At 40.0% G+C, this 27,678-nt stretch overlaps 1 protein-coding gene across 6 annotated transcripts in view; it reads right to left on the reverse strand.

Moving 5' to 3' along the window:
• The window catches only part of tube1 (tubulin, epsilon 1), a 94,654-nt gene that overhangs the window by 54,359 nt on the left and 12,617 nt on the right, over positions 1-27,678 (reverse strand). For all 6 annotated transcript variants that reach the window (XR_014031080.1, XR_014031081.1, XM_081378771.1 and 3 more), the window contains exons 3-5: positions 11,604-11,656; positions 11,417-11,471; positions 8,876-8,991 (exon numbers count right to left, since the gene is read on the reverse strand). Coding sequence is in view for 4 of the 6 variants with exons in the window: in XM_081378771.1 (XP_081234897.1) it covers positions 8,876-8,991; positions 11,417-11,471; positions 11,604-11,656 (224 nt within the window). In the remaining 2 variants the exon portion in view is untranslated. The remainder of the gene's footprint in view (positions 1-8,875; positions 8,992-11,416; positions 11,472-11,603; positions 11,657-27,678) is intronic.

Consider the following 27,678-nt stretch of genomic DNA (forward strand, 5'->3'; position numbering starts at 1 on the left):
TGTCAGTATGAATGATATAAACCAACTCCCATGCCTCTACGACATTCAGAATGGAAGATATGCCTCTTTGGATTTTGGTTGCTAGGGTACTCTGTTTGGTTGCTAGGGAGTGGCTTGTCAGCTGCCAATCATGAAACTCCAAAGGCTTCTTGTCAGTATGAATGATATAAATCAACTCCCATGCCTCTGTGACATTCAGAATGGAAGATATCCCTCTTTGGATTTTGGTTGCTAGGGTACTCTGTTTGGTTGCTAGGGAGTGGCTTGTCAGCTGCCAATCATGAAACTCCAAAGGCTGCTTGTCAGTATTAATGATATAAACCAACTCCCATGCCTCTGCGACATTCAGAATGGAAGATATCCCTCTTTGGATTTTGGTTGCTAGGGTACTCTGTTTGGTTGCTAGGGAGTGGCTTGTCAGCTGCCAATCATGAAACTCCAAAGGCTGCTTGTCAGTATTAATGATATAAACCAACTCCCATGCCTCTGCGACATTCAGAATGGAAGTTATCCCTCTTTGGATTTTGGTTGCTAGGGTACTCTGTTTGGTTGCTAGGGAGTGGCTTGTCAGCTGCCAATCATGAAACTCCAAAGGCTTCTTGTCACTATGAATGATATAAACCAACTCCCATGCCTCTGTGACATTCAGAATGGAAGATATCTCTCTTTAGATTTTGGTTGCTAAGGTGCTCGACAATGGTTGCTAGGGAGGGGCTTGGAAGTGTTGAGGTGATTCATGATTGGCTGTTTGCTGCCCCGAGTCAAATGAGACCACCCCCATGTTTCTATGACAATTCAGTCTGGAGATATCTCTTTGAACTCTTTCAATGGAAGTCTATGGAACTTGTTGCTAAGGGGCTCTAAATAGTTGCCAGGGCATGGCTTGATAGCTTCACAATGATCCTGAGAGACTGATTGGTCATCTGAGTAAAATGAGCCCTCCCCCTTGTCTCTATGACACTGTGATCCAGAGCTACGTTCAATACAAAGTCCCTATGCAATTTACCATAGTAGGAAAAGCATGTGTGTTTCACGGGACGTTCCTTCCCCATAGTAAGTCAATGGGGCAACTTTGGGCATCTCCTGCCCCCCAGGGGTGCAACTTTTACCCCATTGTGAAGTATGTTCTTACAGAGCCTGTCAGCCTCTTCAAATGTGGCAAATCACACGTTTCTGCGAAATCCTCGCTCAGAGCTACGTGTGGTCAAAGTTCGTCGCAATGTTAAGTCAATGGGACTTTTTTGGCCGCTTTTTTACCCCTGGGGTGAACACCGCACCCCCGATCGCTTATAAAAGTCATAGCACACCTCTCCTTAATGAGCCGGTCGATTTGACACCTCATTCATGGTTCTGTGACAAACGGTGCGGGGCGAGTTTCGCGCCAAACTTTGTCCAGAATAATAATAATAACTAGAATGTACATTTCCTGAAGAAAATGTGAAGTGGTGCTTGCAGTGGCAAAATTCGCCACTGGGCAGATGCTAACACAATTGACATGTTGTGATACCATGATATACCACATTTTAGCATTATTTACCATGTTTCTAAGATGATTTATTACGATTTAACACATTCCAGCATGATTTACTATGATTAACATGTTGTTAGAATGATGCTAGCAGGATTAGCATGTTGTTAGCATGATTAGCATGTTGGTTGGATGATGCTAGCATGATTAGCATGTTGCTACCATGCTTTTAACAAGATGCTAGCATGATTAGCATGTTGCTAGCATGTTTTTAGCTAGATGCTAACATGATTAACATGTTGCTAGCATGATTAGCATGTTGCTAGCATGATGCTAGCTTGGTTAGCATGATGCTAGCATTATGCTAGCTTGATTAGCATGTTGTTAGCATGATGCTAGCTTTATTAGCATGTTGGTAACCTAATGCTAGCATGATTAGCATGTTGCTAGCATGATGCTAGCTTGATTCACATTATGCTAGCTTGATTAGCATGTTACTAGCATAATGCTAGCATTATTAGCATGTTGTTAGCATGATGCTAGCTTTATTAGCATGTTGGTAGCATAATGCTAGCATGATTAGCATGTTGCTAGCATGATGCTAGCTTGATTAGCATGTTGCTAGCATGATGCTAGCTTGATTAGCATGTTGCCATTATGTTTTTAGCAAGATGCTGTTGCCAGGTGGTTGCTAGGGTGTTCTGGGTGGTTGCTATGGTGTTGCTAGGCAGTTGCTAAGGTGTTCTGGGTGGTTGCTAGGCAGTTGCTAGGGTATTCTTGGTGGTTGCTAGGCAGTTGCTAGGGTATTCTTGGTGGTTGCTAGGGCGTTGCTAGGTGGTTGCTAGGGTGTTCTGGGTGGTTGCTATGGTGTTGCTAGGCAGTTGCTATGGTATTCTGGGTGGATACTAGGGCATTGCTAGGCAGTTGCTAGGGTGTTCTGGGTGGTTGCTAGGTGTTCTGGGTGGTTGCTAGGCAGTTGCTAGGTGTTCTAGGTGGTTGCTAGGCAGTTGCTAGGGTGTTCTGGGTGCTTGCTAGAGTTTTTTGTGGTTACTAGAGCATTTCTAGACGTTGCTAGGGTGTTCAGGGTGGTTGCTAAGGTGTTTTTGTTAGTTGCTATGGTGTTACTAGGTGGTTGGTAGTTGTCAAATATGGTTACTATGGAGTTTTTATAGAGTTATTAAAATCTTTAATAATGAGTGCCTTCAGTACGCAGGCCTCGTGCCTATGGTCGAATAGGCACAAGCATGGAGCGATATCGCAAGGCCACGAGAGTAAAATTGCTTTAAAAAATATAAAAAAAATAAAAAAATGTTTTTTTTTGGTTTAGGGTGGTTGCTAGGGAGCTCTTAGTGGTTGCTAGGGTGCTGAAACTGGTTGCTAGGGTGTGGCTATGAAGATTTTAGGCCATAACTTATTGGCTGCTTGATAATATAAATCCTCTGAGGGAGAGAGAGAGGGAGAGACGCAGGGCTGTCAGGCCCTTTGGAGTGGTGTGTGTGTGAAAACGTCGGTTGGGATTCAAATATTTTTAGAATGCCCAATGTAAAGTCAATGGGGACTTTTTTGGCCGCTTTTTCGTCCGCTGTGCGAACATCGTACACCCGATCGCTTAGAAAAGTCATAGCACACCTCTCCTCAATAAGCCGGTTGATTTGACACTTCACTCAGGGGTCTGTGACAAACGGTGCGGGGCGAGTTTCGCGCCAAACTTTGTCCAGAATAATAATAATAAGAACTAGAATGTACATTTCCTGAAGAAAATGTGAAATGGTGCTTGCAGTGGCAAAACTCTCCACTCGGTTGCTAGGGTGTTGTACATGATTGCATACGAGCCAACAACCATGTCTGTACGATGTTGTGGAGCTGAAATATGGCTTCTATATGTTGCAATATGGTTGCTAGGTGGCTCTAAATGGTTGCTAGGGTGTGAATACACAGTTACCATGGTGATATTTACAGACTGTTTTACAACTGAAACTAATGAGCCAACCCCCATCTCTATACAATATTCTGATGCAGAGATGTAGGTCTTGTAAAATGGTTGCTAGGGTACTCTGTTTGGTTGCTATGGAGTTGCTTGGCAGCTGCTGATGATGAAACTGCAAAGGCTTCTTGTCAGTATGAATGATATAAACCAACTCCCATCTCTATACGATGTTCTGATGCAGAGATATACGTTTTGCTAAACGGTTGCTAGGGTACTCTGTTTGGTTGCTAGGGAGTAGCGTGGCAGCTGCCAATCATGAAACTCCAAAGGCTGCTTGTCAGTATGAATGATATAATCCAACTCTCATGCCTCTGCGACAAACAGAATGGAAGATATCCCTCTTTGGATATTGGTTGCTAGGGTACTCTGTTTGGTTGCTAGGGAGTGGCTTGTCAGCTGCCAATCATGAAACTCCAAAGGCTGCTTGTCAGTATGAATGATATAAACCAACTCCCATGCCTCTGCGACATTCAGAATGGAAGATATGCCTCTTTGGGTTTTGGTTGCTAGGGTACTCTGTTTGGTTGCTATGGAGTTACTTGGCAGCTGCCAATGATGCAATTCCAAAGGCTTCTTGTCACTATGAATGATATAAACCAACTCCCATGCCTCTGTGACATTCAGAATGGAAGATATCCCTCTTTGGATTTTGGTTGCTAGGATACTCTGTTTGGTTGCTAGGGAGTGGCTTGGCAGCTGCCACTGATGAAACTGCAAAGGCTTCTTGTCATTATGAATTATATAAACCAACTCCCATGCCTCTGTGACATTCAGAATGGAAGATATCCCTCTTTGTATTTTGGTTGCTAGGGTACTCTGTTGGTTGCTAGGGAGTGGCTTGGCAGCTGCCAATCATGAAACTTCAAAGGCTGCTTGTCAGTATGAATGATATAAACCAACTCCAATCTCTATACGATGTTCTGATACAGAGATATTCGTTTTGCTAGACGGTTGCTAGGGTACTCTGTTTGGTTGCTAGGGAGTGGCTTGGCAGTTGCCAATGATGCAATTCCAAAGGCTTCTTGTCACTATGAATGATATAAACCATCTCCCATTTCTCTGTGACATTCAGAATGGCAGATATCCCTCTTTGGATTTTGGTTGCTAAGGTACTCTGTTTGGTTGCTATAGAGTGGCTTGGCAGATGCAAATTTTGAAACTGCAAAAGCTTCTTGTCACTATGAATGATATAAACCAACTCCCATGCCTCTGTGATATTCATAATGGAAGATATCCCTCTTTGGATTTTGGTTGCTAAGGTGTTCGACAATGGTTGCTAGGGAGGGGCTAAGAAGTGTTGAGGTGATTCATGATTGGCTGTTTGCTGCCACGAGTCAAATGAGACCACCCCCATGTTTCTATGACAATTCAGTCTGGAGATATCTCTTTGAACTCTTTCAATGGAAGTCTATGGAACTTGTTGCTAAGGGGCTCTAAATGGTTGCTAGGGCGTGGCTTGATAGCTTCACAATGATCCTGAGAGACTGATTGGTCGTCTGAGTAAAATGAGCTCGCCCCCTTGTCTCTATGACACTGTGATCAGGAGCTATGTTCAATACAAAATCCCTATGCAATTTACCATAGTAGGAAAAGCATGTGAGTTTCACAGGATGTTCCTTCCCCATAGTAAGTCAATGGGGCAACTTTGGGCAGCTTCTGCCCCCCAGGGCTACAACTTTTACCCCATTGTGAGGTATGTTCTTACAGAGCCTGTCAGCCTCTTCAAATGTGGCAAATCACAAGTTTATGTGAAATCCTCGCTCTGAGCTAGGAGTCGTCAAAGTTTGTCGCAATGTTAAGTCTATGGGACTTTTTTGGCCGCTTTTTCGCCCCTGGGGCAAACATCGCACCCCCGATCGCTTATAAAAGTCATAGCACACCTCTCCTCAATGAGCCGGTCGATTTGACACCTCACTCAGGGGTCTGAGACAAACGGTGCGGGACAAGTTACGCGCCAAACTTTGTCCAGAATAAAAATAAGAATAATAATAAGTATGCAAGAGAACACTAATGATGCCTTGCTTTCAGCAAGCACCATTAATAATAAGTATGAGCAATAACAATAGTGATGCTTTTAAAAAAGCACCACTAATAATAAGTATGCAAGAGAACACTAATGATGCCTTGCCTTTGGCAAGCACCATTAATAAGTATGAGCAATAACAATAGTGATGCTTTTAAAAAAGCACCACTAATAATAAGAATAATAAGTATGAGCAATAACAATAGTGATGCCTTGCTTTCAGCAAGCACCACTAATAAGTATGAGCAATAACAATAGTGATGCCTTGCTTTCAGCAAGCACCACTAATAATAAGTATGAGCAATAACAATAGTGATGCTTTTAAAAAAGCACCACTAATAATAAGAATAATAAGTATGAGCAATAACAATAGTGATGCCTTGCTTTCAGCAAGCACCACTAATAAGAATAATAAGTATGAGCAATAACAATAGTGATGCCTTGCTTTCAGCAAGCACCACTAATAATAAGTTTAAATAGGATTTCAGTAAGTTGGCTCTCTCAAGCCAACTTAATAATAATAAGTTTAAATACAATATCAGTAAGTTGGCTCTCTCAAGCCAACTTAATAATAAGTTTAAATAGGATTTCAGTAAGTTGGCTCTCTCAAGCCAACTTAATAAGTTTAAGTACAATATCAGTAAGTTGGCTTTTCCAAGCCAACTTAATAAAATCAGCACTCTTGTAATACTGCTTGTCCAATCCAGTTAGAGGAACTGAACTAACGCTTGTATGCAGTGCATTCAGAAAAGATTCAGAGCCCTTTGTTCCCCCCCCCCCACATTTGTGATGTTCCAGCTTTATCATAAAATGCTTTAATTTTTCACATCATTTTTCACTCTAAATATCCCTTAATGACAAAGCAAAAATCTGAATTTTCATCAGCCATTACTCCAGTCTTCAGTGTCATATGGTGCTTCAAAAAACATTCTAATATGCTGATTTGGTGCTCAAGTAACATTGATGAATAGAAAGTTCAAAAGAACAGCATTTATTTAAAATAGAATGTATTGTCACGTTTGATTAGTTCAATGCTTACTTGCTAAATACAAGTATTAATTTATTAAAAAAGTATCTGGTATAACAAGGTATCTGGTAGAAAAACATGTCACTTACATTTCAGAACAGCTTTTGTATCAATAACACACCTGTATAACGATTTTTGTGAACTGAAATGTTTTAACACTACAAATGTGAGGCAGCATGACAAGGTCTGACACGGTTTGACTCATCTTTGGCCTTAGGTTATGACTGGTGTCATTTCAATCAAAATCTAAATTTTCTAAATACCTGTCTAAGAAGATGACGAGCAATCAACCTTGAGCACTGGTACATGAAGAAACACTTAAACAGTCAAATCCCATAAAGTGTGACTGTTCAGTAACATGGCTGGAGGCTGTCAGGAGCTATTACAGCACATGGGTGTTGACACATGAAGAAAAGTAACATAGGCCCAGTTTAAACCTGGTTATAAAATCCATCTCCGGTGATCTGTGACAAGCAGATTGAAGGTCAACCTGCAAGGTTTTGTTTCGCAATGAAGAGTGTGTTTTCATAACCAGCAATTACATAATAAAGAGGAAGAAGGACAAAAACGAGTAATTTAGGATGCTTGGTTTCAATAAAAGCTGTTTTTTTTTTTCAATCACACAACAACAAAAAAATAACTTTAACAAGAAAACAAGTAGGGTTGCATGGGGTGGAAAATTAATACAAGTCAAATGGTTTTTGACTTGGATTTATTTTTGAGTAGAACTTTTTTTAAAATGAAAACATATTCTCTCAAGCTTCTGGTTTCTGCATTTTTCCTCTCAATCCATTCAGGTCTCAATGGCTTCTTCCTGGACCTCATCAACATCCTCCATCTCCGCCTCTGCCTCTGTGTCAGGCTCAAACAGGCTTAGGTTTGCCCTGGATGGCCACCAGTTTCTAAATCCTTGCCTGTTGCGAATAGGAATGAACTGAAATTTCAACAGCCAGATATTGTCGGCCGAAAATGGCATTTTCTATTTTCGGTCAAAAGAAAAACGGCTGAAAATATGAGCTGAAAATATATGCTGCCCCGGCAGTCCCTCAGTGATCAGCGCTCAGGTTTCTCTCCCGCTCTAGCCGTTATCGCTGCGCTCAATATTCTGCTCACGGCCCATGCAAACGCTTCACTCGTGCTCATCAGAAAAGCAAAGTCCATTCAAATAATGTACCGACATAAAACTTCTATGTAGTAGTAGACTTGTTTCTGTTTGCAATAGCCCTACTGTGCTGCAACATGGTGCGGTATAGCTGTGCTGGGCCACACTGGTAAAATGACGCTAAATTTGTTTAAGTTCACATAACTTAATTATTTCAATTATGCATTAAGTTTATGACTTAATTTTAAGGCACCGGGTTTTTTCAGTTATTTTAAGTTAAGTCTACAGACCACTTTTTACAGTGTGGATGCGTATATGGGGGGGGGGGGGGTGCCATTGTTCCATGAGTAGGGAATAAGACACTGGTTAGCTCTGCCATACTCAATTACTGCTACAAATACTTCTTAGAAAAATCTGAGTTGCATGTACAGCACTTCCACCTTCAGCCAATGAACTGGTGTGATTCTAAACGGAAAATCATCACACCTGGGGCTGGTTGCATAAACACAGCCATTACGTTATGACATTACAGTGTCATAAATTCTAGTATGACCCACTAGCAGTTACTAGTAACTAGTAACCACTAGCATACACTACAGTTCGGTCTCAAATTAGGCTAATCTATGTTTTTATGTAACATTTAAAAAAGCTATGAATAGTCTTAAAGAAAAAAAATTTATGTCTAACTTGTAAGACTAGTCTTAGAGGTTTATGCAACCCTGGAGGGTGATACATAGCTCCAGCTACTGACCCAGTGTCTCGTTCCCTACTCAGTCAACCAGGATTACATAAATAACTCCATCACTTGTTTTTCTGTCTTACATTTCTTTTTTGACTGAAATAATGGCCTGGGCTAGTGCTGCCACCTTGTGCAAGCTGGTTGGAGAAATCAGGCTGTGCGTGTAAAGTGTACATACCCTAGCATAAGCACAAAAAACAAAGTATTACTTTGGGCTTTAGCCATGGGATTGGAGAGGAGGTAATGCCATACAGAATCAAGAGCAATGTGTGTATGCCATAGTACGTGTAGCATGTGTCTGAATTGCAGAGGCCTTGGGTGGGAAAGTAAGCCGTCATTGACGAGCAGACAATAATTTCCAGCAGGTTTTGACAGGTACCTGTGCTCTTAATTTACTTATGGCAGAATCTGTTGACACATTTCTCTCTTTGCAGAGTATATAACACCATACCGTCCAGCCCTAGTTAGCACTGTGTCCGCTTTAGCATGTAGACAGTGTGACAGAGTCCCTGCTGAGACAGACCCTTACCAGTTGTTCCCTGAACCAGAGACATCACTTATGAGTTGTGTGCTGTTGAAGAGAGAACGCAACGGTCCTTGCAAAATCTCTCCTAGGACTCCCTCCTCCATGTCCACTAATACAGCCTGCAGAGACACACACACACACACACACACACACACACACACACACACACACACACACACACACACACACACAAATTTGTTTTTCTATTATGTTGGGTACTTTCCATTGACTCCTGTTGTTTTTATTAGGAATGGTCATTTTGTCTACACGAGAACTGAATAATATATGAATCAACTGTGTACTTGAGAGGAAAATTTGTAAAAAAAAATAAAAAATAATTAAATTGTTGGTCCATGTACACATGTAAACGATTAGTTCACTTCAGAATAAAAATTTCCTGATAATTTACTCAACCCCACGTCATGCATGATGTTCATGTCTTTCTTTCTTCAGTCAAAAAGAAATTAAGGTTTTTGAAGAAAACATTCCAGGACTTTTTCTCCATTTAGTGGACTTCAATGGGAACCAGTGGCGTAGGCAGAAATTGTATTTTGGGCGGGCCATTGAAAAAGTGAGTGGGCCTATAGTTTTTCTTAGAAAAAATATGACTTAAATAATAATTAAACCTTACAGAGTAGAAAAAAAGAATAGACAAACTGCAAAAACAGTTACACCTTTATTTTGCAATATTCGGCAAAGACAATAACAAAACACTGTCTGGCTGGACAAACCACCAGCATAGACAATAACCTGTCTATTTTATTCAGGTTAGTCAGCAGTGCAAAGAAAGTTCACCCGAAAATAAAGTAGGCTAAAAGTAAAAGAAATTCAAATAATGAAAACTCTCAGGAGAGCACGGTTTGAAATAAATACCAACACACTCCCTAATTTCTGTTAAATCAACCATAGCCTATACAATGCAATCAGAATGGTGGAAATTAAGCTTTTGTGCCAAAAAAAATAGCAACTACAAAAAATACAACCAAGAAAACTGTCCAATAGCACTTTGATGAGAAGCTCCTTGATTTTCTATTCTTGACAGTGCAGGGAAATATCTTCAGATTGGGTTGTGAAGGTGGTTCATCAATTGCAGTTAGATCGGCGGGTAAATCCGCGTCAGGCTGACCGGGAGAGAGCACTGGCACTGCCGCCAGGGAGAGAGCAGCGGCGGCCGCCACCAGCGCCTGACTAGCCTTCTTGTGGGTTAATGAGTCTGAAGAACTGGGCTGGGTAGACTCGGCAGATGGCGTGTCTTCTTCCTCAACACTTTTTTTTTAAATAAAACATTAAAGAAACTTGTTTAGCCATTATTGTGGCGATGTTAATACATTGGCTAAAGGCCGCCAGAGCCCGCCGCTCAGAGAGTCTTCCTGTCGCCCTAGCAACCATAGGCTTTCTACAACTTGCTTCAACAATTCCATTTTATTCGGAAAACAAATTAGACACACACACCAGTCAACAATAAATCAGGTTTATATTAATATATTTCCTTAAATACATTTGAATAATAAAAATAACCTAAAAAATGTATTTTGATCAAACTTGCCTGGGCGGGCCAGCAAGTAATGTGGGCGGGCCAGTGCCGCCCTGGCCCATTACTGGCTACGCGCCTGATGGGAACCAATGGGTTTAAGGTCCAAATTTCAGTTTCAGTGCAGCTTCAAAGTCTCTACACGATCCCAGCCGAGGAATAAGGGTCTTATCTAACCAAACCATCGGTCATTTTCAAAAAAAAAAAAAAAAAACATTTATATACTTTTTAACCACAAATGCTCATCTTGCACTTGCTGTGATGCGCCACACATTACGTAATCACATTGAAAGGTCAAGCGTGACGTAGGCAGAAGTACAGACCTAGTGTTTACAAAGCGAACGTTCAAAGACGAAGTCAAACGCCATTTACAAAATAAATAAATAAAAGGTAAAACAATGATGTCAGACGATTTTGAAGTTGGAGGAGAAAATGAGAAAAAGTTTTTCGTCCAAAATTTTTCCACCCATGTCACACGTGACCTTTCCAACGTGATTACGTAATGCGTGAAGTCGTGGACGTGCAAGATGAGCATTTGTGCTTGAATTTTTTTTTTTTTTTTTTTTTTAAATAGAAAATGACAGATTGTTTGGCTAGATAAGACCCTTATTCTTTGGCTGGGATTGTGTAGAGCCTTTGAAGTTACATTGAATTTGGACTTCAAACCATTGAAGTCCACTATATGGAGAAAAATCCTAGAATGTTTTCCTCAAAAACCTTAATTTATTTTCGACTGAAGAAAGAAATGCATGAATATCTTGAATGGGGGTGAGTAAATTATCAGTAAATTTTAATTCTGAAGTGAACTAATCCTTTAAGACTGACATCTTTGGCTGCTGTATAACTAGTCTTTCTCTTTTAATGTCTTTCTCCATAAGCGTAACATTCTGTAGGCACTGTAAGCCAAACCGCACAGATCTGAAGCTCACACACACATTCACAACATAGCAGTCAGATACTACAGTCCTGTCTCCATGCTCCAATCCCAAAACATCACCTAACATGGTGCTTACCCTGGCCTTTAGAGCAGTGATTCTGCCCCCTGTAGCGTCTGCTCCACCCGCTCTCCTACAGAAACACCACACACACACATGAGATCCCACAATAACTCAAGAGGATCAGCAGAGAGGATGACATGTGGACAAACAGAGGGTCTTGAACAGAGTAAGAAGAGAGAGCAAGAGAAGAGAGAGAGCCTACCTTTGGTCAACATTTCTAAAGAAGCTGCTCAGCGCCTCATCATAAACTCCTGTCTGCAGAGACAAAATCAAGACTCAGTTAATGATGTTTTCTAATCTTTGATATAATGTATATTGTGCGTATGTAAACATGAGCAGAACTGTTTTGTTTAGATGAAGGTTAGATGTCCACATATCAGATGTGTATTTGATGATTTAAAACCACATTTGGAAGTGCAGTGTTTCCCCTACTAGGTGAAGCGCCGCCGCTGGATTTTCAACGCTGCTGCAAAATCTTCACATGATCAGTTATATCACGACATTCACTTCATTCACTTACACACCTAAAAACACTGAGACATGGCGACCGGCAGCGCTGCTAATGCGGTGGCCTGAATCCACTTGTTGACAAGAAAGGAGGAAATAGCCACATATGGAAATATTTTTGATTAGGCTAATGTCACTTTACTGATTTTTACTGGTATTGGTACAGATTATTGAAAATTTTCAGTGAAAAAAGAGATTCACTGAAAAAAAAGGACAGCATTTGGCCACGTGCATGCGTGTCAGCATTAATGGCCCCCCCACAATAGCATTCAATTACCAAAGAGCTTTAGAGATCTTGTGCTCACAGATTGGGTGTGGCCTTTGCCATTAAGATACAATGTTCAATAAAATGTAAATAATCTTTTTCTGGGTTGTGCCCTTTCAATTTTCACCTATCAATTTCTACCTTATAGCTGAAAATTAGCACAAAAGAAAAACATGAATAATCCTGTCTAAAATTATAAAATGAAGGTTTCTGTTTGTGACCAGTTCAAGGTACGTGCTGCAATAATCATGCCTTGAATCTGTTGATGGTATGTCATATTTGTATGTCTCAAAATGTCCATTTCTATCCACAAAACTTGCCAGAAGCCTTGGTTTAAGGGGTTATTTAAAAAAAAAAAATTCTGGAGGTGCATGCCCCTGGACCCCCATGCCCCCCATAAAAACGCAAAATCTATACATCACGACTTGTCGAAACAGGATTATTTTTTAGAGATTCACAGATGTATTGGCCAATAAATCAGCCGATTGTAGCAATTTTATTTTCCAACCTAGTTATTGGTAAAATACACTATCGATTGACCTCTAAAGACCAGTGTTTATGAAAACTACCTCATATGCAACTGAGTTGCATACAAACATTTCAGATATGATTTGAGTGTAATTATTATATCTGAAAATAAATAGCAGTTGAATATACTTAGAGATGCACGATATTATCGGCACAACATCGGAATTGATGTATATATAACAAAAACTCGGCATTGACCGATATGATAACAGATATGCACCTGCAATAACTTACGTGTGCAAGGAGTGCTAGCGATAAGATTCTTAAAGTGAACTTTTGCATGTATGGTTGTTATATTACAGTTTTTTTTTATTGATGCCTTGAATTTGTGAACGCCCAAACAGAAGGACTCATCCGTTGTGTGATACCCGTCAACAGTCACTCTCTAGCGCATGCAACAGCAGAAGCTCCTCAAGGTCCTAGTGCCCGCCCGGTACAATGTTATATTTATTTAGTGGGGGCGCTGTTTTATGCTAATAAAATGAAATGTATCTCTCTGCACTCAAAGCGCATTACACATGAAAGGGGGAATCTCCACAACCACCACCAATATGCTGAACCACCTGGATGATGCGACGACAGCCATATTGCGCCAAGGAGGCCATGATGGACAGAAGGCAAAGGGCAAATTTAGCCAGGTTACACCCCTACTCTTTTTCGAAGGACATCCTGGGATTTTTAATGACCACAGAGAGTCAGGACCTGTTTAACGCCTCATCCGAAGGATGGTGCTCTTTGACAGCATAGTTTCCCCATCACTATACTGGGGCGTTAGGACCCACACAGACCGCAGGGTGAGTGCCCCCTACTGGTCTCACTAACACCTCTTCCAGCAGCAACCTGGTTTTCCCAGGAGGTCTCTCATCCAGGCTCAACCCTGCTTAGCTTCAGTGGGCAACCAGTCTTGGGCTACAGAGTGATATGGCTGCTATCTAGATCATCTACAAATGTTAAATCCAAAAAATAAATACTGTATCTGTCTGGGGGTTGGGGGGGAGGGAACGTGACTGACTTTATTATTGTTATTTTCAGAGATTTTAATGTACTCTTATTATAAACAGAACTTTATTAACATTTATCTATCTTTATTACACAGCTCTGTGGTACACTTGATTCTGATTGGTCAATCGTGCCATCCAGTACCATTATTCCCAGATAACAACCGCTGAAAACAGAAACACAGGCTCATCCGGGTCACTGAAGTCAGTCGCTTTACGCTTGTTAGGAACGTTTTTCTTCATGGAAGTTTAACTTTTGGTGAGCTAATAAAATATTAAAACTCAGTCAAATCATTACTTTGTGTAGTTATTTAACTAACGCATATGACTTAATGTCTGTCTAGTTTGAACTTGCCGGTGAAACTCCTCTCTCCGCGGTAGCTTTGCGTTAAAAGAGCTACTAAAATATTTCGACTCAGATCAATATTTCGTGTCTAATTATTTACTTATGTGGCAAGTAGCCATGTAATAAGTGGAATAATGTACATCCAGCCAGTTGTTATCACAGAATAATACCCTTCAGGCTGATGGAAGACCTGATCAAGTCCTGATCACCCTGTCTGCGTTTATTCTGAGGTAACAACTGGCTGGATATACATTATCCCTTACTTATTGCGTAACTGTAAGACTGAAAATACTGGTTGAGGCCCTGGTCTGAGACAAAGGGCTAATTACCATTTGACCTCCCCCATACGACCTCACTTACGCAAACTACTAAGAACTCACACAAGAATATGGTTTAATGTGAACGTTTATCATTGACTGTTATGTTTTTGGTGTCATTTGAAATGTCTCAAAGTGAGTGGTACAGATATCTCATATCCAGATAGATCAAATAAAAGGTAATAAGGTTTTAAGAGTTTATGGATAACTGACTTACAAAGGAAGGTGGTCTCTCAAGCAAATGGTCACCCACCCCCATGAAGGTGCGACCACTGCATGCAAATTTCTTTGTTAGCACATGTTTCCATGTGAAAGAGGTCTGACTATTTAATGAGATGCAGCAGAGAGTTCGGGGCCTTTTCTGTACTTCAGATCGGTCCGTGAGGCTGAGAGAGCGATCTCTCAGCCCCACGTATTTCTTAAAGTTGGGTTTGCATCTTCTCTCTATTCCAGAGCATTTGATGTTTTGTATCAATTATCTTTGAATTGATTATGAAATTGGCATGATACATTTACCTGACATAATAAATTGTTACATTTGATTATTCTAACTGACTTTGACATTATTTTCACCAAAGAGTTAAACGGAATAGTCAAACATTAGCTCACTTTTATTTATTTACTTATTATTATTATTAAAACCTTTAATTTATGGAGTCAGATGAAATAAACGAGTAAATATATGATTAATATATTACAAATTTAACCAACCAATACTTTGCATGAGAAAAGGACAGTAACACGTGATACCTTCCCCGTGTATTGGCGAACCGGCAGATTGGACCAATTTCACGGGCCTTACAAAATGGTGACCTTGAGACGTGATCTCAAAACAGATCAAAGCAGTTTCACGAGAAACGTCCTTTTCAGCAAGTATTGGGATTTTAAAATCAACAAGAGGTTTTGAACATCTTCTCTTTCTTCCGCGGTTGTGGTAAGTCAATTTTCTTTGCATTTTTAGAAGTGTTGAAGAAATGTTTGCATTGTTTACGGGTTTGGAATTAAAGCCCTTTGTTTAGAAGTGTGATGCGGCAGCCAGATGAAGAATGATTAGATTTTAAAGATCTCCTTGTTTTGCCGAAGCAACATGAAGCGAAACCTAAAGTGAGAATAACATCGTCCAAATAATTAATAACTCGATGAAGAGCCGGAAAAAGTAAAGCCTAAAAATTTTTAAAATCTGCCGCATGTTTTCCGGCCATTGTTGTATCTGGGCTTGTTAACAAACCAGCAACACGTGAAGAGAATGAGCAAACTAACAAGAAACAGAGAAAGAAAAATCAACGTTTGTAAACAATCGGAAAACACATGATTTTATAAATAAAAAGGCAGATCGATGCATTGTTTATGAAAGGAAAATTTTGGGAAAACAGAATGATATGATTTACAGGCTAAAACTGAAATATCAAGGCTAATGCTAAATGCTATTGTCCATGTTGCTTTCAAAACGCTCAAGGCTATGCTAAATGCTAAAGCCATGCTGCATTCAAGGATAATGCTAAATGCTAAAACTTTAACACGATGGGATTAAAAAGTATGCATTAATTCTGTGAATTTTCAAATTTGAAGTTGTGCTTAACGCATTGTGCACATAGAACACAATTTGGTTGTTTGTGCTACAACATGCACATAGGCTAATTTAAAGTTAATTCTTTAAACACAGGATTACTTTACTGTAAGTGTAGTTGAAACACTTAGGCAAAGGTGATATAGATGTTGTATTCTATTGCTTTGCTGTGAGTGTATTTGGAACACTTAGGTAAAAGGTTGTAGATGTTGTATTCTAGGCCATGTGTCCTGTGTAAACTGAATTAAATACGTGTGTCTATGCTAAATTTGGTGGCTATAATGTGATTCACAATGAATTTGAAAATCAGAAACAGCGAACACATCTCATTAATCCTGAAACTTTTCATATTTAAGGCCTCAGAGAACGAAATATTGTCACGTTTGAACTCATTCTGGATTACTCTGCAATTATTTTCCAAAATAGATTACCGGATTCGTATATTTCCACAAGCCTGCGCTAGGCATTAGTGACGACTAATACTGATATCAGATTCAAGTGTACTTGAATGAGGGGGGCGAGTTATTTCCGTCCAGAATTAGCGAATGCTATTTGATCAACCTGGATTCGGGTGCGTTCCATAACCTCTGTTCTCATTTAAATGTTCCTTTAGATACGTGTACGTGGTTATACCACGGGCTTGACTAAACCAAAGCCATTTTAAGAAAAGTAAGTTGATCGACTAACGTCTTTTATGGTGGTCATGACCTCTACTAAAGTGAAACAATTTGATTAAGTTCCTGAGGTGGCATTCAAGGGGGCTATGTAAGTGTCTGTTATTTTGTACGTGTGAATACGGCAAATCTCAGATGTTTAGCCAATTACCTCTGTTTTGAGAATCAGACTGGCGAGATTGTGTCGTGCATCCTTAGGAGAAGGACTGCAATGCGATATAGTTTCCTTATCTATAAACGGAAAAATATGAAGTAAGAGTAGCCTAAATAGAAGAATCAAATGTTATAATGGCCATTTAAAAAGACTAAATGAGAAGAAAAGGTATATGAAACCTAGAAAAGAGAAACAGCGAATGTACATCTTATCAGCCCTGAGCCAAAAAGCCTTTTCATATTCAAATGTATTGACATGAGAACAAGTAGAGATCTGACCATGCGTTAAGTTGTTCCAGAGACTCTTCAGAGACTGAAAACAATATAATTTGACTTGTATTGTTAAAGAATATAATTATATTATAACTTGAATTATAATAAACATTATATTACACTCGCAGAGTAGGATAATAATTGGAGAAGTGTGACTTTCGTCATTAAAATTGAATTTCTGAAACAGAATTTCATTTGTGTACAACCCAGTGCCAAAAAAGGGGAGGGTTATGCCTTTATTTTTCACCGTCAGAAAACACGGCTAGAATTGTGGCACAGGTAATAGCAAACCAAATTGTGCAACAACTAAAATGTAATCTAATCAGAGAAGTAAATTTACGAGGAGGGTGAAATTAAGTAAATTTACGAGGAGGGTGTGAAATGCTAAACAGCAGACAGAAGTACCACAGTTTTTTAGCGGACTGAAGGCTAAACTGAGAAAGCAGCTTCAGGTGTCACAACACACTGAAACAACAGCAACAATTCAGACTGGGTCAATGAAACTCGATTTCATGTGACATCTGGAATTAAAATTGCTACTGACATGATAATGGAACAAGTAAAAGAATTCTACACGTCTGAATTTAATGCTTTTGAAATATTGGAATTATCTGTGGTTCACTCTCCTCTGTTTTCTGTCTCAGGCTTAGGCTACTTTTGCAAAATGGTGGAGCCCACCTGGAGCAAATCCAGGACAGCGGAATTGTTAGAACATAACCTGAGACTCGGGAGATGGGTGAAAAGACATTATAAAAGGCCTTTTCACACGTCACACTATCACATTACTGCATAAATATGGCCTCCCAGTTTAGAACTGGATAGAAATTTGCAACACAATTGTTATAGATTAGATTCCACCCATCTCCTAGACATGAACACTGAACACACCCCTCCATCACTATACCCTCACAGCATCATCACCTGGGATAGATGGTCTATCCAGGCTGAACACTGCACATCAGACGAAGATGTGTCATCTTCACACTAACAGATCCAGATAGCTTCACACACACAGGGTGGAGCTGATCTCATGATCATGGTCTAACAGAGACACAGAGAATAGCATACGCTATTCACAACAAACTGCCAACTAATGTAACACACATGAACAACTGAATGGCTACAGTCACAAATCAAGACAAATTCTAAGGCAGACCTGCCATTAAATTTCAAACTCTATGATTGTTGGTGGGAGTTGGAAGATCAGAGGGCCCCTGATTTCTCAACTTACCACTAATAACAGAAACATAATTAAAATGGATAAATCTGAAGTGAGACCAATTCAATCAAGTACAAAAATGTACAATTCAACTCTGTCATCGACTGTGACTTAGCCAGATCAATACACACACTCTCAAACACACTCTCTCGCAGACACACACCCACACCAACACACACACACACACACACACACACACACACACACACACACACACACACACACACACACACACACACACACACACACACACACACACACACACACACTCTGACATTCTAAAAAAATACTCACACAAACACACAAAACCATTGATTGGTTTACACCAACCTCTTGCTGCATTTCTGAAACCTATTTTGATTTCTGCATATTTTTCCTTTGAGTAGCCTAATTCAGAAAAACATTTCTGAAACTTATTTTGATTTTAATTTCTGAAACTTATTTGGATTTCTGCTTATTTGTATATTGTCCATTTTACTCGCAACAATGTTTTTGGACATCAATTCAATTGAATCTCTATGTTTGGTTACACCAAAATTTTGCTGACACTCTTCATGAAATGTTGTTTTAACCTAGCACTGGTTGTTTTGTTAGAATGTCATTTATTTAAATGTTTCTAAGAACAGGGTAAGAGCTTGTAAGATCTTCCTTTGTCCTTCCTTGACCCTCTATAGGAGTATTATTGGCATGGTAATTAAAAATCAGGTAATTAATTAATGTACCACTCACATTTGCTGACATGAACATGGTATTTTACATTGAACATGACATGATTTTACTTTATTGCATTATGCGTTCCTATGCATTTCCTTATGACTGTAAGTTCATATATGTGCTCAATCGTGAAGCGGACATTTAAGATGCTTTTCAGGTGTCAAAGGAGAAACCCTTCATCCACTGAGGTCTGTCCAGACCACCGTACCGCTGGAGGTGACAGGGTGGGTCAAGGAGGGTCAGATCATCATCGTGGAGAAGGTGCCAGGGAAGCGGAAGTTTATCCATGAAGGAATGACACGTCAACTGATCAAGTCACAAGAGGTCCAGATTGACTCTATGAACTTTGCTCACGTCACAGGAGTACAGGAAGAGAACCTGAACGCATCCATCCACCTGCTGTACTCAAGCTATACACCTGGTGAGAACAGGTGTTCTGCAGGTGAACACAGCCCACTGAGCGTCTACAGATGCCAACATTGCAAAGACAATTTTTGTGCTACATCTTCAAGGATTATAACAAACGTCTTACTGTGACCCCGTAAGTGTTCATCAGAATGTGACCCACGGGATCAAGGAGGGAATCTGTAAGACTGAAAATACTGGTTGAGGCCCTGGTCTGAGACAAAGGGCTAATTACCATTTGACCTCCCCCATACGACCTCACTTCCGCAAACTACTAAGAACTCACACAAGACTATGGTTTAATGTGAATGTTTATCATTGACTGTTATGTTTTTGGTGTCATTTGAAATGTCTCAAAGTGAGTGGTACAGATATCTCATATCCAGATAGATAAAATAAAAGGTACACCCTTGCAACACCCTTGCAACCACCCAGAATACCCTAGCAACCACCTAGCAACATCATAGCAACCACCCAGAACACCCTAGCAACCGCCTAGCAACACCATAGCAACCACCAAAACACCCTAGCAACCGCCTAGCAACAGCATAGCAACCACCCAAAACACCCTAGCAACCGCCTAGCAACCACCCAAAACACCCTAGCAACCGCCTAGCAACCACCCAGAATACCCTAGCAACCGCCTAGCAACATCATAGCAACCACCCAGAACACCCTAGCGACCGCCTAGCAACCACCCAGAACTGGTCCAAACATTCTCAAGCCAACTTAAAGTTTGTCTCGACGAACTTTTGCATCTAGTTAAGTTGGCTTGAGAGAGCCAACATATTGAAATCCTATTTAAACTTATTATTAAGTTGGCTTGAGAGAGCCAACTTACTGAAATCCTATTTAAACTTATTATTATTATTATTAGTGGTAATTGCTGAAAGCAAGGCATCACTATTGTTATTGCTCATACTTATTATTATTTTTCTTTTTATTATTCTGGACAAAAGTTTGGCGCGTAATGCGCCCCGCACCGTTTGTCACAGACCCCTGAGTGAAGTGTCAAATCGACCGGCTCATTGAGGAGAGGTGTGCTATGACTTTTCTAAGCGATCGGGTGTACGATGTTCACACAGCGGACGAAAAAGCGGCCAAAAAAGTCCCCATTGACTTTACATTGGGCATTCTAAAAATATTTGAATCCCAACCGACGTTTTCACACACACAGACTCCAAAGGGCCTGACACCCCTGCGTCTCTCCCTCTCTCTCTCCCTCAGAGGATTATATTATCAAGCAGCCAATAAGTAATGGCCTAAAATCTTCATAGCCACACCCTAGCAACCAGTTTTAGCACCCTAGCAACCACTAAGAGCTCCCTAGCAACCACCCTAAACCAAAAAATTTTTTTTTTTACATTTTTTTTTATTTTTTAACACATTATTACACTCGTGGCCTTGCGATATTGCTCCATGCTTGTGCCTATTCAGCCATAGGCACGAGGCCGCAGGCCGAGTGCCGTACTGAAGGCACTCGTTATTAAAGATTTTAATAACTCTATAAAAACTCCATAGTAACCATCTTTGACAACTACCAACCACCTACTAACAAAATAGCAACTACCAAAAATACCTTAGCAACCATCCTGAACACCCTAGCAACGTCTAGAAACGCTCTAGTAGATCATAGAAACACCAAGGTGGTCTCGTTTCACTCAGGGCATCAAATGGCCAATCATGAATCACCTCAACACTTCCTAGCCCCTCCCTAGCAACCATTGTCGAGCACCTTAGCAACCAAAATCCTAGATGGATATCTTCTATTCTGAATGTCACAGAGGCATGGAAGTTGGTTTATATCATTCATAGTAACAAAAAGCCTTTGCAGTTTCATCAATGGCAGCTGTCAAGCAACTCCATACCAACCAAACAGATTACCCTAGCAACCAAAATTCAAAGAGGGATATCTTCCATTCTGAATGTCACAGAGGCATGGGAGTTTGTTTATGTCATTCATACTGAAAAGCAGCCTTTGGAGTTCATCATTAGCAGCTGCCAAGCCACTCCATAGCAACCAAACAGAGTACCCTAGCAACTATTTAGCAAGACCTATATCTCTGTATCAGAGCATCGTATAGAGATGGGGGAAGGTTTATATAATTCAATATTGACAAGAAGCCTTTGGAGTTTCATGATTGGCAGCTGCCAAGCCACTCCCTAGCAACCAATCATAGTACCCTAGCAACCAAAATCCAAAGAGGGATATCTTCCAGTCTGAATGTCACAGAGGCATGGGAGTTGGTTTATATCATTCATAGTAACAAAAAGCCGTTGCAGTTTCATCCATGGCAGCTGTCAAGCAACTCCATAGCAACCAAACAGATTACCCTAGCAACCAAAATTCAAAGAGGGATATCTTCCATTCTGAATGTCACAGAGGCATGGGAGTTGGTTTATGTCATTCATACTGACAAGAAGCCTTTGGTGTTTCATGATTGGCAGCTGCCAAGCAACTCCATAACAACCAAACAGAGTACCCTAGCAACCAAAATCCAAAGAGGGATCTCTTCCATTCTGAATGTCACAGAGGCATGGGAGTTGGTTTATATCATTCATACTGACAAGAAACCTTTGGAATTTCATCATTGGCAGCTGCCAAGTAACTCCATAGCAACCAAACAGAGTACCCTAGTCACCAAAATCCAAAGAGGGATATCTTCCATTCTGAAAGTCACACAGGCATGGGAGTTGGTTTATATCATTCATAATGACAAGCAGCCTTTGGAGTTTTATGATTGGCACCTGCCAAGTCACTCCCTTGCAACCAAACAGAGGACCCTAGCAACCAAATTCCAAAGAGGGATATCTTCCATTCTGAATGTCACAGAGGCATGGGAGTTGGTTTAAATCATTTATACTGACAATCAGCCTTTGGAGTTTCATCATTGGCACCTGCCAAGTCACTCCCTGGCAACCAAACAGAGGACCCTAGCAACCGTTTATCATGACCCATGTCTCTGCATCAGAACATCACATAGAGATGGGGGTTGGCTCTTTTGTTTTGGTTGGGAAACTGTCTGTAACTATCACCATGGTAACTGATTTCACACCCTAGCAACCGTTTAGAGCCACCTAGCAACCATATTGCAACATATAGAAGTCATATTTCAGCTCCACAACATTGTACATACATGGTTGTTGGCTCGAATGCAATCATGTACAACACCCTAGCAACCAAGTGGAGAGTTTTGCCACTGCAAGCACCACTTCACATTTTCTTCAGGAAATGTACATTCTAGTTATTAGTGGTGCTTTTTTGAAAGCATCACTATTGTTATTGCTCATACTTATTATTCTTTTTATTATTATTCTTCCACACAAAAGTTTGGCGCGAAACTCGCCCCGCACCGTTTGTCACAGACCCCTGAGTGAGGCGTCAAATCGAGCGGCTCATTGAGGAGAGGTGTGCTATGACTTTTCTAAGCGATCGGGTGTACGATGTTCGCACAGCGGACGAAAGAGCGGCCAAAAAAGTCCCATTGACTTTACATTGGGAGTTCTAAAAAATATTTGAATCCCAACCGACGTTTTCACACACACAGACTCCAAAGGGCCTGACACCCCTGCATCTCTCCCTCTCTCTCTCCCTAAGAGGATTTATATTATCAAGCAGCCAATAAGTAATGGCCTAAAATCTTCATAGCCACACCCTAGCAACCAGTTTCAGCACCCTAGCAACCACTAAGAGCTCCCTAGCAACCACCCTAAACCAAAAAAAAATATTTTTTTTATTTTTTATTATTTTTTAAAGCAATTTTACTCTCATGGCCTTGCGATATCGCTCCATGCTTGTGCCTATTCGGCCATAGGCACGAGGCCGCAGGCCGAGTGCCGTACTGAAGGCACTCATTATTAAAGATTTTAGGAACTCTATAAAAACTCCATAGTAACCATATTTGACAACTACCAACCACCTAGTAACACCATAGCAACTAATAAAAATACCTTAGCAACCACCCTGAACACCCTAGTAACGTCTAGAAATGCTCTAGTAACCACCAAAAAACTCTAGCAACCAACCAGAACACCCTAGCAACTGCCTAGCAACCACCCAGAACACCTAGCAACTGCCTAGTAACCACCCAGAACACCCTAGCAACTGCCTAGCAACGCCCTAGCATCCACCCAGAATACCATAGCAACTGCCTAGCAACACCATAGCAACCACCCAGAACACCCTAGCAACGCCCTAGCAACCACCAAGATTACCCTAGCAACTGCCTAGCAACCACCCAGAACACCCTAGCAACCACCTGGCAACAGCATCTTGCTAAAAACATGCTAGCAACATGCTAATCATCATAGCATCATGCTAGCAACATGCTAATCATGCTAGCAACATGCTAATCAAGCTAACATCATGCTACTAGCATGCTAATCAAGCTAATATCATGCTAGCAACATGCTAATCATGCTAGCATCATGCTAGCAACATGCTAATCAAGCTAGCATAATGCTAGTAGCATGCTAATCAAGCTAGTATCATGTTAACAACATGCTAATCATGCTAGCAACATGCTAATCAAGCTAGCATCATGCTAACAACATGCTAATCATGCTAGCATCATGCTACCAACATGCTAATCATGTTATCATCTAGCTAAAAACATGCTAGCAACATGCTAATCATGCTAGCATCATGCTAGCATCATGCTAACAACATGCTAATCAAGCTAGCAAAATGCTAGCAGCATGCTAATCATGTTAGCATATACCTAAAAACATGCTAGCAAAATGCTAATCATGCTAGCATCTTGTTAAAATCATGCTAGTAACATGCTAATCATGCTAGCACCATGCTACCAACATGCTAATCAAGCTAGCATCATGCTAACAACATGCTTATCAAGCTAGCACCATGCTACCAACATGCTTATCATGCTAGCATCATGCTAACAATATGCTAATCATGCTAGCATCATTCTAACAACATGTTAATCATAGTAAATCATGCTGGAATGTGGTAAATCGTAGTAAATCATCTTAGAAACATGGTAAATCGTGGTAAATGATGCTAAAATGTGGTATATTATGGTATCACAACATGTTAATTGTGTTAGCATCTGCCCAGTGGTGAATTTTGCCACTGCAAGCACCACTTCACATTTTCTTCAGGAAATGTACATTCTAGTTATTATTATTCTTCTGTGAAAAACTGTTGACTCAAACTCGTCCTAGAGCTTTAACTCTACATACTCCAAACTCGGCTCAGACACTCAAACTGATCTGAAGTTAGTTGCTATATCTTTTTAGACTGATCGGACTTACGGTTTTCCTAAAAATGACGATCAAAACTCGGAAAAACTCCCATTGACTTACATTAGGGAGTTCTAAAAAATTCAAATCCAGATTCAAACTCACCAACCGACGAAAATTCAAATCAAAATACCTTGAAGACTAAACCAAACTGCCGTTCTATATACTATATTAGCCAATGAGACTCATTTAAACTAATGAACTCTAAACTCATACACTTATAAACTAATTAACTTATAAACTCATGAATTCATAGACTTATGAACTCTTTAACTCATAAATTAATAAACTCTGAACTCTTAAACTCATTTAAACTTATAAACTCTAAACTCATTTAAAACTTATAAACTCTAAACTCAAAAACCCTTACACTTATAAACTCATCCATTTATAGACTTATAAACTCTAAACTCATGAACTCTGAGTGTGTGTGTGTGTGTGTGTGTGTGTGAACACACACACACACACACCACACACACACACACCACACACACACACACACACTCTAAACTCATTTAAACTTGTAAACTTGTAAACTCAAAACTCGTAAACTACTTTAAACTTCAAACCACTTTAAACTTCTTAAGTTTAAAGCTTCCAGCTTCCAAGCAACTCCATAGCAACCAAACTTGAGTACCCTAGCAACCATTTTGCAAGACCTATATCTCTGTATCAGAACATCGTATAGAGATGAGGCTTGGCTCTTTTGACTCATGCTAGCAAACAGCACTTCCAACATGCTACACATGCTAGCAGTGAATAGCTACATGCTAATAGCGATTAGTTAAGTGCTAAATCATGCCAAGATCATGCTAAGAACTCTATAAAAACTCCATAGTAACCATCTGTGACAACTACCAACCACCTAGTAACACCATATCAACCGCCCTGAATACCTTAGCAACCACCTAGCAACACCATAGCAACCGCCTGGCAACACCATAGCAACCACCCGGAACACCCTAGCAACCGCCTAGCAACCACCCAGAACACCCTAGCAACCGCCTAGCAACCACCCAGAATACCCTAGCAACCACCTAGCAACACCATAGCAACCACCCAAAACACCCTAGCAACCGCCTAGCAACCACCCAGAACACCCTAGCAACCGCCTAGCAACCACCCAGAACACCCTAGCAACCGCCTAGCAACATCCTAGCAACCACCCAAAATACCTTAGCAACCGCCTAGCAACACCATAGCAACCACCCAGAACACCCTAGCAACCGCCTAGCAACCACCCAAAATACCTTAGCAACCGCCTAGCAACACCATAGCAACCACCCAGAACACCCTAGCAACCGTCTAGCAACCACCCAAAAGACCTTAGCAACAACCCAGAACACCCTAGCAACCGCCTAGCAACCACCCAAAATACCCTAGCAACCGCTTAGCAACAGCATAGCAACCACCCAGAACACCCTAGCAACCGCCTAGCAACCACCGAGAACACCTTAGCAACCCACTAGAAAACCCCCAACAACTTTTTAACTTTAAACTACCTAATTTAAACTTTAAACTACTTTAGACTTCAAACTAATTTAAACTTTAAACTAATTTAAACTTTAAGATAATTTTAACTTTAAACTAATTTAAACTTTAAAGTACTTTAAACTTTAAACTACTTTAAACTTCAAACTAATTTAAACTTTAAACTACTTTAAAATTTAAACTAATTTAAACTTTAAACTACTTTAAACTTCAAACTAATTTAAACTTTAAACTACTTTAAACTTTAAACTAATTTAAAATCCAAACTATTTTAAACTTCTTTAAACTTTCTGGTCCGGCTTTCTCAAGCCAACTTAAAGTTTGTCTCGACGAACTTTTTAATCTAGTTATTATTATTAAGTTGGCTTGAGAGAGCCAACTTACTGAAATCCTATTTAAACTTATTATTATTATTATTATTATTATTATTATTATTAAGTTGGCTTGAGAGAGCCAACATATTGAAATCCTATTTAAACTTATTATTATTATTATTATTATTATTATTATTATTATTATTCTTCTGACCGTAAAAATTTACAACTCAAACTCCTCCTAGAGCTTTAACTCCACATACTCCAAACTCGGCACAGACACTCAAACTGATCTGACTCGCGTTGCTATATCTTTTCAGACTGATCCGACTTACGGTTTTCCTAAAAATGACGATCAAAACTCGAAAAAACTCATTCAAAAACTCCCATTGACTTACATTGGGGAGTTCTAAAAAATTCAAACCGACAAAATTTAAATCAAAATACCTTGAAGACTAAACCAAACTGCCATTCTATATACTATATGAGCCATTGAGACTCATTTAAACTAATGAACTCTAAACTCATACACTTATAAACTAATTAACTTATAAAATCATGAATTCATAGACTTATGAACTCTTAAACTCATAAATTAATAAACTCTGAACTCTTGAACTCATTTAAACTTATAAACTCTAAACTCATTAAAACTTATAAACTCTAAACTCAAAAACTCTTACACTTATAAACTCATCAATTTATACACTTATAAACTCTAAACTCATAAACTCTGAGTGTGTGTGTGTGTGTGTGTGTGTGTGTGTGTGTGTGTGTGTGTGTACACACACTAAACTCATTTAAACTTAAACTCTAAACTCATTTAAACTTATAAACTCAAAACTCAAAAACTCGTAAACTACTTTAAACTTCAAATCACTTCTTAAGTTTAAAGCTTCCAGCTCCCAAGCAACTCCATAGCAACCAAACTTGAGTACCCTAGCAACCGTTTTGCAAGACCTATATCTCTGTATCAGAACATCGTATAGAGATGAGGTTTGGCTCTTTTGACTCATGCTAGCAAACAGCACTTCCAACATGCTACACATGCTAGCACTGAATAGCTACATGCTAATAACGATTAGTTAAGTGCTATATCATGCCAAGATCATGCTAAGAACTCTATAAAGACTCCATAGTAACCATCTGTGACAACTACCAACCACCTAGCAACACCATAGCAACCGCCCAGAACACCCTAGCAACCGCCTAGTAACCGCCCAGAATACCTTAGCAACCGCCTA

This window comes from Scardinius erythrophthalmus, assembly GCF_964197995.2.
Source record: "Scardinius erythrophthalmus genome assembly, chromosome: 11".
Classification (NCBI taxonomy): Eukaryota; Metazoa; Chordata; class Actinopteri; order Cypriniformes; family Leuciscidae; genus Scardinius; species Scardinius erythrophthalmus.